Raw genomic sequence first — 18,257 nt, 5'->3', positions numbered from 1 at the left:
ACACACACACACACACACACACATACCGGTACTCTTGAACTTCACTGAATGCTGGGAGGTAGTGAGCTATATCACTAAATGCATCTGTATGAGGTTTTTCCATTTGCTTTTGTTTGTTCTAAGACCATGTTATAGGAAAGAAATTGCCATATTTTCTTTCACTTTGAGTGCTTATTGTTTGCCTCTAGGTGGATCGGATCATCTTCTGCGTCTTCCTAGAAGTTGATTTCAAAATCTACAAAAAGAAAATGAGCGAGTTTTTCCCTGTAGGTGAGTAAAGCCATTTGTTTCCTTTGAAACTCACAATTGAAGAAGTAGAAGCATTACTTATATTTATATCTCACTTTACATCTTCAGGACTGTTAACAACTGTGATTCCCATATGTCAGCCATCTCTGCAAATGTGTATCATAGCTTCTAAGCACTGAAGGAGATGACAGTAAACCTGGGCTCTAGACCTCTCTGTCTTAGGAAGTCTTTTCATTTCTTAGGTCCCCATTCTTTACATCCAAGTGAGGGTTTGGACCAAATGACTCCACTTGTCCCCATATTGCTTGGTCTGTATTTTCTTCCCCAATGAGTAAGATTTCCAGGCCTCATGACTACATTGATCACATTAAATCCTTTTGTTGGAAATTTTGAGGAACCCATTTATATTTGTAGTCACGATTCAAACTGTTCCTGCATTCCAGCCCTACTCCACCCAGTTTTCTCGTGCCAAATTTCAATGACTACAGTGGCACTTTCTAAGGCAATCTGAGAATGGTAGCCATTCACCTTATTTCACACTCCTTTTTAGAATGTAGGAGAAATGTCGGGTTATTAAAGAACCTTGAGTAATGGATTTACATCCACTGAATGTGCCATTAGTCGTACTGGGATAATTTGAATATTTCTTCCCATTCTCCCTCTACCAGCCTATTAAGGCTGAGGCTTATTTAATGCCTTGTTATTTTTATGGTGTCATTAAAGTCACAGTGCCCAAAGTGCTTTCCTTAGCCACGGTAAGAACTGCCTCCTGGAAATTTCAGGCTACTGTGAGCATTGTTAGTGCCTGCCTTCCAGAAAGCTTTATTTTCCTGAAGTTTCCATCTCATCAGTAAGTAGTTTTTTCACACAATGGGTGACTGTGCTTGGTGGGAGAGAGTGAATAAAAGGGTGTTGGTGCACATTAGCCCTCTTAAGCCCTCTGACAGAACTAAACAAGAAAAAGCATGCCCCACCCACAGATGCTGATCTATCTGTAGGACTTGGGCAATGAAGGGAACCATGACAGAAAAATGATGATGTTCAACCCCCATGCCAATGCTCTAAGTGGACCCAGTTCTTCTAACTTAAAGTCCTTTCTCCAGTTTTATAATCAAAAGGTGAATCTTCTAAATGTATTTAACTTGGGACTTTAAGTATTTCCCTAACTGGATCTTAATACAAATTCCTCGAAGATTTTTATGGGATAAGGAACAGGGTTGTGTTTGTAATCTTCATTCTCCTCTTCCTTTGCTTCCTCCTCCTCCTCCCTGTCCTTTCTTCACCTTTCTTCATAGTTTTAGCACCTCAGTGTTTCACAGTGTAAAGCACACGATAACTGTTTAATAAGCAGTTGTTGCAATGAGTTGAATTTAATAAATTCTTCTGGCCCTAATCTGATGGCTTTTTTTTTTTCCATATGGAGTTCTTTTTTTTTTTCTGTTTCAATCCTTTAGTTCCATCTTTTTCCTTGATTTCCTTTCTAACTACCGTGAGCTGATTGATACGTGCATTTTTAAGTGTTTTCTTAAAAGGAATTGTTCATTATATAAAAAATATGACTTGGTCTCTGACACAAATCGTCTCACATCTTGTCAAAATTGCAGCATAATTTTTAAGATTTTATGAATTTTAGATTCCCTCAGATGTTTAAAAATAGTGACATTCATTTTTGTGTCTTCTAAAACAAAAACATGTTTTCACTTGAACACTTGATTAAAAATGCCGCAGTCCGGCTGCAGCAAAATAACTGGGGGGTGACGAGCAACTTGTGTACACTGATACTGCAGGAGTGGGAGCCGTTTATTGTAGGACAGGAGGGGTATATATACATTACACACAGCTTATCTTAATTAACATAAACTAGATACAGCAGTCAACCAATAAGGAATCTCCACACTTAATGGCTCGCTGGCGTTACTTCACAAACCACTCCCTCTGGCAAAATGCCAGGCGCCATCTTGACTTGTTTACAGACCCTAACATTAAAAAAATAATTGTGTAATTATGATCCACTGATGTTGAAACAAACCTATCCATCAGCAGGTATATCTAATGATGCAGAGCCAAAAATCACACTGAGATTCTTAGAAAATAGGGCAGTTTTAGAGGTCTAGAATATATTAATAACTATGCAAATAAATCATTATTTGAAAAATTGCTATGTTAAACAAATCCAAAAACTCATCTCAGTACTTGAGCAAGTGAAATAATAATAAAATCACCCTCAGTTTCACATCAATGCTTCAAAGCACACCATGCTCATGAAATTATTTCCAGTGCTTATTTATAATAGTGAGTACATTTTAAACTAAATGTCAAAATCCTCAAAAATTGTGGTGTATTTCTGCAATATTGAGGCATCAGCCATTTGTAAATGCCAAATATATGATACAAAATAAAATTGATGGCGAATAGAATATATGATTGCTAATACATATGATATACATGGCCTGCCCTTAATGTGAATTAAGTGGTTATTTTATAACCACTCCATTTTCTATTGGAATGAATTTTTCCTGGCTTACTATATATTTCCCTAAACTGGCATTCAGAGTGTCTCTTGCTAGTGCTCATAACCCTTCCTAACACAAAATAATAATAGTTCTGAAAACAAGTCATTTTTATATGAATCGGCACCTTTTTGTTTGGGGGTTCTTTAATCCCATGTTTGTGATTGTATCATAATTGAGAATCTACAACAAAATGTATGAGAAAACAATAAAAGTTAAAGTAGAAGAGATCATGCTGAAGATATGACACAGGTGTAACTACTCCTCTAGGAACAATTGCTGACATTTATGGGCTCTTTCCTATTAGCCAGACACCCCATTCATTTCTTTACATGGGCTAATCAATTCATCTTCTCATCAGTTCTTCTAAGAATTCTAAGAACACAATACAGATTAACCCTGTATTGTGATTTCTATTGTTATGGTTTCTTTTTAATGTGTTCTTAAGGACACTTGTGTAGGACACCCCTGACTGGGGAGAAAGTTAGTTTCAGATGGATGTATTGGGTGAGACATCATGAGGAAGTGAAACCAAAATGCATGATACAGAATAAATTTATTACTTACAGGTCCAGAGAGGTTAAGGGTGCTGTCAGGAGGCTAATGGAAGTTTGTAGGCAGCAAGGAGCTCCACTAACAAGGGGAGTAGGGAGAGACAGACAGTCCGTGGGACTGTGCCTTCATTAGGGTCCATAAGGGTTATCCCTCAGGCTTTGACACAGGGCTTTGTGGATTGGCTAGTTTAAAGAAAATGTTCATTAAAAGGTAACTTATTTACATGACTTTGGTGTTGGCCATTAGATTTGATCATGGCCAGCATTGGTGGAATATGTTGGGTTTTTAGGTCAGTGAAATGAAGAGTGAATATGTCCTATCACAACCACCCACACAGGGAGTGGAGGTTTTAACTAGGCCAAAGATGATGGGGTATAACTGGGTTTCAAACAACTATGACAGGCTTGAAAATGCATGCCAAGGCAGTTACTGCATTGTACAATCATTGTACAGCCCTACTTTTTAGATATGTTGGAATATGAGGCATACTTGAGGAAAGTGTGGCATACAGCTACCAACCAGCAGAACTATATTTTAAAATTGAGAATGACATCTGTCATTGTACAAGTGATAATAGGTTCATTTTCTCAGAGCATCATCAGAGAAGGCTGAGGTCAAGCTCCAGGATGTCTTTGGAGGGAGCACTGAGAAAGTCCTGTCCCTGATTTCATCTGCTGCCCATTATTTTTCAAAGTGGCCATGCTCCTCTTTCTTCCAACTCCTATAAATGTCCTCGTGGAAACTTTTCTCATGCGAATCAAGTTGGTATCTTATCATGGATCTCAAAATAAAATTCTATCTAAATCATCCAGGCAGCATGGCAGGTGAGCAGGTGAGGGATAATGGAGTAAGCAAAAAGACCTTATAGCATGACCACAGGAGAAAATAGAAAATTGCCTACATTAGTTTTCCTAGTTCTGCTAAAACAAAGTCCCATAAAGCGAGTGCTTTAAACAACAGTAAAACATTTTCTCACAAATTCTGGAGGCTGGAAGTTCAAGATCAAGGTATGGGCAAGATTAGTTTCTTCTTAGGCTTGTAGATACCTGTCTTTTCTCTTGGTCTTGCCTCTGAGTTGCCTGTGATCTAATGTCCTCCCTCTTCTTATAGGAACACCAGTCAGATGGAATGAAGACCCTCTCTAATGACCTTATTTAAATTTCATTGCCTTTTTAAAGGCCCTGTCTCTTAAATAGTCACTTTATGAGGGACCAGGGGTTAGGATTTCAACATATGAATCTTGCAGGGTGAGGGCACGACTCAGCCCATAACAGTGCCCACCATGGAAATGCGGTGGGAACCTCAAAGGAAAGAAATCAGCAATGATTTTTTTTGCAACAGTTTTATGTCTTGCCGTGGGGTGAAGCACATTTGACTTTTTCCTTCCAGATGTATTATTTGGAAATAGAGCGTGGCAGCTTTATGGAATTATCATACACTTTGGTTGCAAATAATTTATAGTTACAGTGCACCATTACATGGCCTAAAGCAAATAGTATTTCTGTGATTCAACTCAGAAGTCTCTTTGTTCTTTATATAAAAGGTTCGTATTTTTCAGTGTGCAGAATTGTGTGTAGTTTTTATTAAATGTAAGGGGGGTAAAAGTCCTTATCTGAAATATGGAAGTCAATTTTTTCTTAAATCCTAATAGAGAACTTGGGGATATTAATTTTTCTCATAATAACAAATAATAACTTGACAGTTTTGTAACAATATCAAAGAATCCTGATGTTGGAAGCTTGGAGAGAGCCCTTTTGGCCCTTCCTTTAAGGGAAATCCTGCATTTGTTCACTGCAGTGGTTTCCAATTATGAATGACTTTGCCTTTAGGGAACATTTTAAGACATATCTGTTTTTCATAAATATGGTAGAGAAAAGGCTACTGGTTTGTGGTTGGTAGGAGCCAGGAATGTTAATATACAATTCTACAGTGCATAAGACAGCTCCCCATAATAGAGAATTGCTGGGAGCCATTAGCCAAGTAGGTATGACAATTTCCTTGCCAGCGTACCCCATGTTGCAGTGACATTGAATGTAGGTGACCTTGCTCAAGGACCAGGGCGGATTAGGGTGTTCCCGGTTTAGGATAATTGGGTTTAGGGCGTTCCCAGTTTAGGTTCCAGGTTTAAGGTTTAAGATTATTCCTGCTGGGAATAGGGCGTATCCTGCTGCCTGAGTTCCCCTTGAGTTCTCACGGGATTCAGACAGTATATTTTTGGGAGACAGAAGCCCAGTGGAGGTGGATTTGGGCAGAGAACGTGGATTTCCCCAGAACATGATTGTAGACGGCTGGTGTGAGTTCGGGAATAAAGAGTTGCTGTTTGAATCTACAAGCTGTGTGGTGGCTCGTGATTGTGTGCCCAGCCAGACTGCAACAGAGAATTATCTATCCATAAATGTCATAGTAAAGAGATAGAAAAACTCTGTCTACTGTAACCACCATTCTCTTACCATTGAGGTCACTGAAACTGTCTTTGCATTTAGACTGGATTTATTTCAAAGGGTTTCCCTACTGGTGCCTTACCCAAATTTCTTTGAATAGTTGGATTTGGAACCTATGCATTGACAATACCGTTCTTATACCAGAAGAAGTCAAGCATTGTGCCAAACAGTTAAAACACAATATTAGCAAGTAATCAGGTATCACATTGCCATGGTCATAGCATCCAGAAATTCAGAGGAAAATACACATGAGGAACAGTTTGGTTGAGGCAAGTTTCACAAAAAGCATGGCATTTGTAGTAATCTTTAAAAGATGAATGGGAACAGAAAAGTGATGCTGAGTGTTATATAAACGACACAGAGGAAGAAGGACAGTTTGTATTAGAGAAATTGTGAAATAAAGTAGGATGCTTATTTCCAATTTGTGCGTCTCGGAGTAGTTTGATGCTCCTCCTCTTCTAATAAGCAGTCAGAACTATGAGCAATTTTTGGAGTGAAAGAGAAACATGATAGATCCTATACACATAGTGTCTATTGTATGCCTAAGGATGGTTTCACCTAAGATTGTTCAACTTTACAATAGTTGCAAAGTGTTAAGCTTTTAATAGAAACTATACTTCAAAATTTGAATTTTGATCCTTTCTCTGGCCAGAGATACACAGTATGATGTTTTCTCATGAGGCTGGACAGTAGCAGTGAGCCATAAGTCTCAGACAGTCATGTGATGATGAAGGGACCCAACAGATACTCGACAGCAGACCGTAGATGGTTTGGGATGTTCACTAGGCTCAGTGTATTAAGGGTTTTTGGGGTTTGAGATATTTTGAACTCACAATAGGTTTATCAGGATGCAACCCATCGTAAGTCGAGAAGTCTCTGTATTTAAGAAGGATTATTTCAGTCCATTAATTAAAGACAGGCCTTCAAACAACAACCCTATGTAATAGAATCTTCATGTGCCTTCATGGGGATGGAAGGTCGTGAACAGAGACTGAAGAAAAAAAACTAAGTTGTCCAAAGTCACATAGTTGGTAAAGAATGGCATCAAAGCTTTTCAACTGTGCAATTCCTCTTCCTATAATGGTCCAGAAAACATGGATAATCATGCAAAGCACCTTATCTGTCACAAAAATCCCATATTCCTTTCACAGTTATGTGCTAGAGCTCCTGTCACACTAGTGTTCCTCCAGTTATATAATGCCCTCCCATGTGCTCCCCCTCCTCTGCTCACTTCCTCCTTCCTCACCAGTTTTCTAAGAACAATGATGAAACACAGGGTGTGTAGGGCCCCGGAGATTTTCTTTCTTCTTGCCAAGTCAGTTGCTGTTTGAAGACAGCAGCTTGAGGCACTGTTGATGACAGGGTGAGGAATTTCTCAGAAATATAATCAATGACTAGTGAAGAGTTTGACAGTCAAAAGAATCTATGGGGAAAGGGAATACGCTGCCAGGTTTGCCATTGCAAGATGTAGCTTCTAATCCTGTCACAACCCCAGAATTTGTGGCTTTGTGCATTTTGTTTTTCTATGCTTCAGTCTTGTCATGGGAAAACATAGTCATGGGCCAATTCCAAATCTAATGAATAAGAATGTAAATGAATATTCAGGTAGGTATCTAGACCATGCATAATAAATTTTAAAATATCTACATTTATTTCTTTTAAAAAAATTTAAAGTAGGCAACTTAACTTTTGCGATCAGTGTAAAAAAACCCATAACTTCTTATTACCAAAGTAATGTTGGTATATAGTAAAAATCAGATGAGCAAAAAGAAAAAAAATGCAGACCATTTCCTGTCCTATAATTCAGAGATGAATTATATTTTATTGTTTATCCTTCTGGTCCTTAGAAATTAAAAACGCAAACAATCAGAAATTCATTCTCATAACTTGCTTTTGTCATTGAACACAAATCATGAACATTTTCTTTTCGAGTCATTATATATTCTTCCATAACATATAATTTTAATGGACCCAATGCTTCCCCCAAAACATACTTTATTAAACTTTGGAATCTTTTTTTTTTTTTTTTTTTGCGAATGATCCTGTATTTGTTTATAAGCAACATTTTTAAAAAAAAATCTTGATAAATAAATATTGGTATCATTCGTATTTGTTAATACTTTCTGAAAGGTGGAATTTCTTTTCAGATGCCTACAAAATCCAGATGCTTTTGCTAGTAATTGTCAAATTGGTCACTCTGTTTGGAGCACTGCCTGCAAATGCTGGGATTTCTATTCACTCCTAGCAACCTGAGCTTACATTCCCATGAACAGCAGATAAGACCTTGGTTTTCTCCTGCTCTTCTCAATGGGTCACATTCTCATAATGTTATCACTTTTACACATGAAGTAAAGTAATTAATGGATAACCATGTGCAGTTCTTTGGCTGCTAATTTGGTCTATCCATTCCAGTTACTTAATATATCCACAAATTTCTTATTTGAAATTACTAATTATATCATTTATATACTTTTCTTGATTATTTCATCTTTGACTTACAAGATGTCTTTAAAGGTCCTTAAACCTATCAAATATGTGTTACCAATAATTTATCTGTTCATTATTTGTCTTTGTCATATTTTTATTTTATAACCAACAAAGAAAAGAATAGACAGATGAAAGAAAAGTGTAAGGAAAGAATTAGAATTGAGAAAGAAAAGGAGAAAGGAAAGAAGCAAGGAAAAAGTAATGGAAGAAAAAAGAAGAAGAAAATTTTCTCTCTCTCATTAGTGCATCAGAGTTATATATAGTAGTTGGGTGCATTCTTACAAAATCACACATGAATGGAATTTTATTTATTCCATTTCAGTTCCCAGTCCCTTCTCCTCCCTTTCCTCCTCCCTCCCCCTACTCTCCTTCCTCTACTCCACTGGTCTTTTCACTCACTTATTTCTGATTGGTGCTTATAGATGCACATTAATGTGGAATTCACTGTGGTATGTTTATACATGTACACTGTGTAATTTTGTTAAATTTATTACGTGTTTCTTCCCTTTTTCCATCCCTCCTCTTTCTTGATCTCCTTCTTCTACTCCACTGATCTTCCTTTTATTTTAATGATATCTGATTTCACCACCACCACTCTTTCCTTATTTTGGTCTAGTTTTCACATATGAGAGAAAACATATGACCCTTAATTTTCTATGTCTGGCTTACTTCACTTCCCATGATGTTCTCTAATTCTATCCCTTTACTGGCAAATGCCATAAAGTCATTCTTCTTTATGGATGAGTAAAACTCCATGATGTATATCTAACACATTTTTTTTTCATTCATTCATCAATTAATGGGCATCTGGGCTGGTTTCACAACTTTGCTTTTGTAAATTGTGCTGCTATAATCATTGAAGTGGTTGTGTCACTATAGTATGCTAATTTTATTTCTTTTGCATAAAAACTGTGGAGTGGTGTACTGGGTCATATGGTGGTTCCATTCTTAGTTTTTTGAGGAATCTCCATACTGCTTTCCATTATTGGTTATGCTAAGTTGCAGTCCCTCCAACAATGTGTAAGTGTACTACTTCCCCACGTCCTCATACACATTTATTATTATTCATATTCTTTACACCATTCTGATTGGAGTGAGATGAAATCTTAGAGTAGTTTTGATTTGCATTTCCCTGCTAGAAATGCTGAACTTTTTTTCATATATTTGTTGGCCATTTGTGTTAATGAAAAAAATCCTAAAGTAGTGAAGTAAAAACCAAAAAGTCAAAATGAACTTAAGATTAAGCCTATAGACTTGATTCCAGAGGAAACCATTTTATTTCTAAATAGAATTGTTCTGTGGGCTGGGTGTGTAGCTCAGTGGCAGAGCACTTGAGTAGCATATGCAAGGTCCTGGTTTTTATCCCCAGCACCACAAATAAATAAAAGATGACCTTGGACATCCTTCATGGGATATCATCGTATTTAAAATAAACAAATAACAAATAGAATTGTCCTTACTTTCTACTCCTCAGACATTTTTATGAAAAGCAATTTGCTTCCTAATTTTACCAGGGGAGACAGTCAAAAAAGTTTCCCCCCAAAAGTTTCTTCATCCTAATACCCAGAACCTTGATTATGTTATATTGCAAAGAGAAAATCAACTTGCAAGTGGAATTGAGGTTTCAGTCAGCTAACTTTATGTTAGGGAGGTTATCCTGAGTTTTCTGGATGAGGTCAATATAGTCACTAGGGTCCTTAAAATTGGAAGAGGGGGACAGAAGAGAAGAATCAGAAGGAGATGTGATTTTGAAAGAATGTTCAGAGGGATGCAACAGAGTTAGTTTTGAAGACCATGGAAGAGGATCATGAGCTAAGGAATATGGGTGTTCTCTAGAAGCCAGGCAAATGAATAAACAGATTTTCTTCCAGAGCTTCCAGGAAAAAAAAAGAATGCAACCCTACCTGCAGGTTGATTTTTGCTCCCTTGAGGGACTTGTGACTGATAGAACTGAAGATAATAGGTTTGTGTAATTTTAAGCCCTAAATTGGAAATTTACTGCAGATATGATTTTTAAAAAACACACCAATAATCTTTGAATAAGTAACATTCACATACACATATACAAACACTGCTTACCCAGTCTGAATTGTACTTTTTTTCCTCTAAATGCCATATTCAGTGCATATAAAAACTACACAGATTGAAAGAACTCAGAATTTTCTTCTATTATGAATACTTACAGGGACATGACACATTTGTGCACATTTAATGTGCAGATCACATTGCTTTAGAATTCTACAAGCCATGCTCTCTGTAATGTGACATAAATGAGCTTACTGCCTACTTAGGAAATGGGTGCTAACCATTTCCACTTGATGGGCCTCAAAAGCTACAAACACATTTGCCTTCAATGAAAATCCAGTGAAGTGTTGCTGTAACCAAGCAACCTGGATGTAGGAACAAGCAGCAGGCACAGACAGAAAGCAATCTGTCCCTTCAACAGGGTTGAGTGTGCAGTGAGTGTAGCAAATGCTGATAAACAGCAGAACAAATAAAGACCTGGGAACACAAGCCTTGACTAAGTAGAGTTTGATCTCATTAGAAAAGTCCTAGCAAAAAAAGACAGGACTGAATGCTACTTGGAGAAGGGAGTATACTGTAGGCATCTTAACAGAGATTCTGGCAGGGTGCTTTTGAAAGACCCTTCAAACATCCTGGGTAGACTAATTTCTGTTCTTTAGTTGAAAACATTGAGGCACAAATTCAGGGAGACAGTTCCTTTTGAGGAACAGTATATGAATGAATAATCCCTGATAAGGCTAAGAAGTAAAGATAAACAGAGGAGCTGAAAATCCTGCAACCTATATTCCGCTTGATAGACAGCCCTACTCTCAAGCACATGGCTTTGAAGGGTTGTCTTTCTCACTCTCTATTCATTCTGTGATCCACAGCAATCACATGATTATCCCTATCCTTCTACTGCAACTGTCCTTGTTGAGGTTATTAGAACCTCTTGGATGGGTTGAGCATGGTTACCAAAGCCAGCACATATTTGATTTTATCCTATGACTTCACAGGACCCTTTGAAGTCCTTCTCATGCCTGAGTGAGCAGCAGTTATCTTGATGAATGCCCTGTCATCTGCTTTTCCAGACATTTGTCTGTGGCTGACCCAGTCCGATCTGGTACACTCACCTGCACACAAGTCACCTCCACTGAAGACCCTCAAACATCTTCAACACAGCCCATCCAAAAAGCAAATTCAAAATCTGTCCCAATCTTCCCAATTTTCCTCTTCTTGAATCCCACATCTCAGTAATTGGTACCATGGTGTACCCAGTGGGAAAAACTGCAAGCAGCAGGGCCATGCAGTTTTCTAAGAAGTGCTTTTGATTAATTAATTTATAAATTAATGAGATCTGAGTACTCAATGAGACATATTTGCGTTTATCTGTTTATTTATTTATTTTTAAAATTTTTCAAACTGGGATGTAGTTCAGTGATAGAACACTTGCCTAGCATGCATTAGGCCCCGAGTTTATCCTCAACACCATAAAAAAGAAAAATTTAAAAATAAATTAATTAATTAAATTTTCTCCTACTTCTATCAATTATCTTACAGAAACTATATTTAGCCATTTGTTAGATTCAGTGGCTCCAGGTATTCAACTTAATGACAAAAGCCAGACTAGGTAAAGATGTTCCCTTATCAGTCTATCTTTGCCTAGTTTCTGCTTTCAAGACAAGTAAGCCATGAGGATTTCCAACATCTTTTTACTATAAGGAAGTCCTGAAAAGCATTTCTATTGCTAATAATATTTTCTTTCTCTGCAAACAAAAAATTTTTCCTAGGATCCATTGGTAATGAAATATCAAAAAGATAAGGAATGCACAAAGAGGCATGTGGTAAGAAATTAAGCTTCAAGGCAGAGGACTTATGAACAGATGAAATAAAAAGCCACAACAGGATGATGGAATTGCTCACCATGCAGACTAGCTCCTGTGTGTGAGCATCCCTAATTTTTTTTTTTTTTTTTAGAGAGAGAGAGAGAAGAGAGAGAGAGAGAATTTTTTAATATTTATTTCTTAGTTTTCGGTGGACACAACATCTTTATTTTATTTTTATGTGGTGCTGAGGATCGAACCCAGCACCCCACCATGCCAGGCAAGCACACTACTGCTTGAGCCACATCCCTAGCCCCCCTAAAATTTTTACAACGAAAATTAGAGATCAATTTTAGGTGTCTGTTCTTTTGTTCCCTTAGGGGTGGAAAGAATGCTTTAGTAACTCATGATGGTAATTTTCCCCTTCATAACACCTTTATTTTTCCATGCTGTCACAGACTTTCTTGAAGTTAGTATTCATCCAAGAACTATGATAGACAATCTAAGATTCCTGACTACAGACTATGATACCATCCATCCAGCTGTAAGACAGCAGGGTGATCTTAAAACACAGAAGAAAACATGCAGTATCTTTGTGAAGAGCATAATTGTTTCTCAAACCCACCTTGGGCACCCTTTACATTAACACGAGTTACTTCAGCCTTGATGTTCCTAAAAATGAACATCTACTTTTTTGAAAGATCATCATCCAGTGCAGCAATATCAGTACTTTGCACCAGTGGCTCTGAAGCTTCCCTGTGCATGAACATCAGCTGGAGGGCTGGTTAAAATATAGATTTCTAGGTCTCTCCCCCAGAGCTTCTGATTCAATAAATCTTAAGTTCCACCTGAGAATTTGCATTTCTAACAAGTTTTCAGATGACAATGATGCTTTTGACCCAGAAACTATATTTTTGAGAACTTCTGCTTTTAGAATAACATTTTTTAGAGTTTTGTATGGGTGTGCATTTTTGTTTTTTCTACTTTCTCAAAACACTATTAGTAGGAGGACCCAGAGGAAAGAAGTAGACATATTTGAAGTCACTCCAAAACCCATGGGATGCTTCATTAAACAAACAAAAAACCTGTGGACTTTATTATCGAAAAATGAAGTGCTTCTCCGAAGGCAGGTATAATGATTACAACAAAAATAATTCTTATTAACTTTGTCTCCCATAAGAGTTGAAATAGACAGTCTAGACTTCAAAATAGCTAACCATTTTCTTATAAAATGGCCTCTGAAGTATCTGAAGCTAGCTGTTACCAAGAACTGGTTATTCATGAGAAACTGTTGGTTTGCACATACATTTTTTATCAAAATAAGAACTTCAGTCATATTTGTTTGTTTTGTGAAGAACTCAACAGGGTAATCTGACACAGAGTGATGCGGTGAATAAAAACAGCATCCATTATGAAATTAGCATCAAAGAGGCCCCTTAAAAGGAAATGGAGTTTTACCCTCTGTGTGGTCTACTCCCGGGAAGAGAGGGGGGATTTTCTGGATTGGCATTTCTGAATGCACAGAACAATACCATCTGATGGATTGCTCTCTGTTTTGAAATGGTATTTGTATCGCCTTGGCTAGAAACCTTTTATTTCATTTTTGTCCTCTAACAAAGAAGTATGATGCTTGAAGAACTGTTTAAAAGGGCAGCAGCTCTGTGCCCACGCTCCATCAGTCTCCTAACTACTTCCAAATTTTGAATGGCATGGCTCCCCATTTCCATGGGCTATCATTTCTTTTTCTTGTTTTTTTTTTTTTTCTTTTTTAAACACACTGTCTTTTTTGGTGCCTAGTTTTCTTAGAGAGAAAGTTAAAAAAAACTCAGTAGAAATCTGCAGCTTAAATATAACTCAAGCAAGCACATTATATAGAATAATGTTGAGCTGCTGTGGATTTTATTAATATGTAATGGCACATTAGGTGCTTTCCAGACCAAAAGTATTTTCTGATTGATTTTAATACAAATAATACCAAAATATTGGGTATGTATTTTATAATTTCTTAGTAAATTCCTCTCATGAAAAAAAAAATCTTTCAAAGCATGGTGTTACTCTTCACTTCCTAAAGTTGATTAATCATTCTAATTTTCAGAATAAAGTTTATATCCTTTAACTGGGTGTGTGTGAATCAGTAATTTCCAGAAAAGTAGAAAACAGGACCAATAAGATATATATATATATATATATATATATATATATATATATAGAGAGAGAGAGAGAGAGAGAGAGAGAGAGAGAGAGAGACGTGTACATCTGTATATATATATATATGTGTGTATATATATATTTAGACATATGTGTACATCTGTGTATATATATATATATATTTAGACATGTGTACATCTGTACACATAATACATATTTACATATATGTATATATGGTGTATGATACATACATAATGTGTATATTGGAGATATGTATTATAAAGAACGACTCTAGGATTATGGAGTCTCACAAGTCTCATGATCTTCAGTCTGCAAGGTGGAGACCCAGGAGAACTAAGGGTGTAGCTCCATTCTGAATCCAAAGGTCTAAGAACCAGTAGAGCCAAAGAGGTACTTCTATTCTGAATCCTTATAGGCTTGAGACCCAGAAAAAGCCAATGTTTCGATTTGATTCCAGGGTCAGGAAAAAACAGACATACAAGAATGAAAGCAGTCTAGCTTGAGGGTTTCCTTTTACTTTATGTTCTATCCAGGTCTTCATCTGATTGTTTGATGCTTGCCAACATTGGGAAGGCAATCCGCATTATTCTGTCTACCTATTTAATGTTAATCTCCTCCAGAAACAACCTCAACCACACACCAAAATACTGTGTGAGCACCTTATAGTGCTCATAAAATTAATCATCATACCTGGTATAGAAGGATTGGCATTCAGAAATGCCAATCCTTAGTCAGAAACTATCACTTCAGCTGTACTTTCTCATACAATCCCTCTCTTTAGCCATTCAGAGCTAGTTGTATTTCCTTCAAAGCATCTTGACTGTCCACATCCAGGCCTTTGGACAGATGTTTTCTCTTATGCTTGAGTGTGATAACCCTGTCTTGATTTGAGGGTCCCAAGAAGAAAATTCTGAAACAAGGATTCAAATGGAAGTATTTTATTTCAAAGGGAATCTCAGGAAACACCAGTAGGGGAATGTGGAAGTGGGACCAGGAAGGAAATGAGAGCAATAGTTTACATCACAAACCAATTACCACTGCACATCTGGGGCTCAAGTCCAATGGGGAGAAGGGAGTTAAGGGAGATAGTATGGAACAAGCTTGGGATGTTTTTCAATGAACTTGAGAAGCAAAGGAGCTGGGGTACTGATATGCAAATCCTGTCATTCATTTGTGAATGCTGAGCCCTGCAGGGTATTCATTTCCCTAATATTTCTTGAGTGGGCTCTAGCAACCAGAGGAACCTCTCAAGCAGAAGACCCAGGAGCAGGAGGCTGGAAGTCAGGCTGTTATGCACTAAAGTATCAAGGAACAAGGGGACGTAGACAGGGGACCTACATTTTCTGGGCATATACTGCAGCCTTTCTTTTCTTCTAGCTAACTTGACCTCAATCATTAAGATACAGATGAAACCTCACCTCTTCTGGAAAAGCCTTTATAGATTTTTGTCTCTGTTTTAACTGCTTCTTGTCTGTTTCCCAATAGAACTTCTGCTTTTCTCCATCAGAGAATCTGTTTCATCTGTTTCTTCCAGTTCTGACTATTGTTTTACTTTTCTTTACCACCCACTTTATGAGGGTAGGGATTATTAACCTGTATTTTCAAGGCCCAGCACAGTTCTTACACACAGTAGAGCCCAATAAGTGATTAAATATCAAAAATAGTAATAATGACACCATAATGGCAATAATCAGCATCTACTGAATGCTCATTCTGTGTAAGCACTTTACACATGTCAGCAACTCTAAGAAGTCAGTACTTCTATCATCCCTATTTTTCAGATGAAGAAACTGAGGTGTATACTATTGTATGCTATTTGCCCAAGATTGCACAGCTATACATGATTGGGCCATTCAGTAAAAATTATAAATAAAATGAATGACATTAGATACCAAGGACTTATATTTATAAGGCATGTTCTCTATCTCCATAGAACTTATGATCTAGAGAAGAGCATGTGGAAGACAGATATATTAACCAAGAAGTAGACCATGGGGTTTATAGTTATTATAGCTAATTTTAAGTGCTTAATAATGTTTAAATAACTGTCCTAGTGTTTTACATGACATTACCTCATTTAGTCCTTATAGCAATTCTAAGTAGAAGGCATTGTTATTATCCCACTTCACAGATGATGAACCTGATATCAGGAAAATTAGGTAATTTCTCCAAGATTGCATGCCAAGTGAATGGGTAGTTTGAGAACAATATGCAGACCTAAGCCCAAATATCCTTAACATTTATACTCAGAAGGCAATAAAAATAAGGCAAAACAAAAAGAACATTATTCATTCAGATTTGGATTAAACAGATGCTGTAGAAAGCTTTGTAGACTTCTTCTCTGATTTATCTGTGTCTTGTCTGTTTCCAAGTACAAACTCTGCTTAATTCCATCAGAGACTTTAAGCTTGACCTTGAAGGATGCGGGTGAATAAAAGTGGAGAAGGGCATTCCCAGCAAGAGTAAGGCAGGCTTAGGAAGCTAAGCCTCAACACAGGAGAATGCTAAGATTTGGGTACATTTTGTCTTCTAAAGATCTGTGTGCTGGAAGCTTGGTCCCAGTGTAATGGTATAGAGGTGATGGGGACTTGGATAATTAGATCATGGAGGCACCACCCTAGGAAGAGTGTAATGGCATAGAGGTGATGGGGACTTGGATAATTAGATCATGGAGGCACTACCATAGGGAGGGAGTAATGTAGTTCTCTTAGGACTTGGTTAGCTTTCATGAGATTGGCTTGTTATAGGAGAGAGACCCTGGTCCCTCCCCATTCTTTTTATGTTACTCTCACCACATGAGGTCTTCCACATGCACTGCTCTTGCATGAGCTTCCACAAGGATGCCCTCTGCCATGTTATGATGCAGCCAGAGGCCTTTACTGGAGGATGAAGAGATATACTTTTAGCCTATAAAACTGTGAGCTAAATAAATCCCTGTTATTCATAAAGAACCCAGCTTTAAGCATTTTGTTGTAGCATCAAAAAAGGGACTAAGACAGGTACCTTGAGAGAACAGGGATGAGTAGTTGAATGTTGCCATCTGTGTTGGTGATGACACCGGTGTAACAAAAGTGAAGAAACTAAGAACTAAATAGCTTTGACCTTGAGTATTCCTCAATACTCAGGGAAGGGTCTAGACTTTTCTCATTAGGCAGACGGCAATTAATGTATGGCTATGAATCAGGTCAGACCTATATTTTAATAATGAGTTGGCAGCCATATGTTAAAGGGGAGTAGGAAAGGAGAAGAAGAGAAGAGTAGTTAAGAAACTCTAAGATACCTAAGGCAAAGTGTACTTGGAGTCAGAATTAGAGTATAGTAATGTGAACAGAGAGGAACAAACAGGAGCACAGGGCAGGACTTGGCACTGACTGATGTTTTAGTCCACTTGGGCTGCTCTAACAAAATTCCATACAGTGAATACCAGAAATTTATTTCTCACAGTTTTGGAGTCTGGAAATCCAAGATCAACATGAAGGCCCAATTCCTTATAGAAAGTGTCTTTTTCCTATCTCCCCACATGGTAGAAGAGGCAAGGGGTCTCTCTTGCACATGCATTATAAGGGCACTAATCCCATTTGTGAGGGTGCCACCTTTATGATCAAACCAACTCCTAAGGACTCACTTCCTAATGCCATATCCTTGGGGGTTAGGATTTCAGTACAGGAATTGTGGGGTTATAGATGTTAGACTGGTGCTGGATATGGAGGGCATTCAAGGTAAGATGTGGTAGTATGCCCTAAGTTCAAAAGAGCACGTGTCATCTACAACACAGAGGAATCACACATCCTACCCCCACTTAAAAGGGTCACACTGGAAGATGAGGGGACTTACATGGGAATGGTTCAACCACTAGGGGCACTTGAAAGCATAAATGTTTGGATTTACAAGTGTAGCAGAGTAGTGTTTTCCTGGTGCCATACAGGGATTTAACATGTGTCTGTGTTTAACATTCAACCAAATGTTGATGTCTGTTTTGCTCTGATACTTGAGATAAGGGTGCAAGCCTTTAATAAACA

At 37.6% G+C, this 18,257-nt stretch overlaps 1 protein-coding gene across 5 annotated transcripts in view; it reads left to right on the top strand.

Annotated features, from left to right (window-relative positions):
• Macrod2 (mono-ADP ribosylhydrolase 2) overlaps window positions 1–18,257 on the top strand; it is a 1,986,218-nt gene that overhangs the window by 1,771,151 nt on the left and 196,810 nt on the right. For all 5 annotated transcript variants that reach the window (XM_071608715.1, XM_071608716.1, XM_071608713.1 and 2 more), the window contains one exon: window positions 189–270. In XM_071608715.1, coding sequence (XP_071464816.1) covers window positions 189–270 — 82 coding nt within the window. The remainder of the gene's footprint in view (window positions 1–188; window positions 271–18,257) is intronic.

Source organism: Marmota flaviventris, chromosome 2 (genome assembly GCF_047511675.1).
Source record: "Marmota flaviventris isolate mMarFla1 chromosome 2, mMarFla1.hap1, whole genome shotgun sequence".
Lineage (NCBI taxonomy): Eukaryota > Metazoa > Chordata > Mammalia > Rodentia > Sciuridae > Marmota > Marmota flaviventris.
This window is presented reverse-complemented; position numbering and strand designations above follow the sequence as displayed.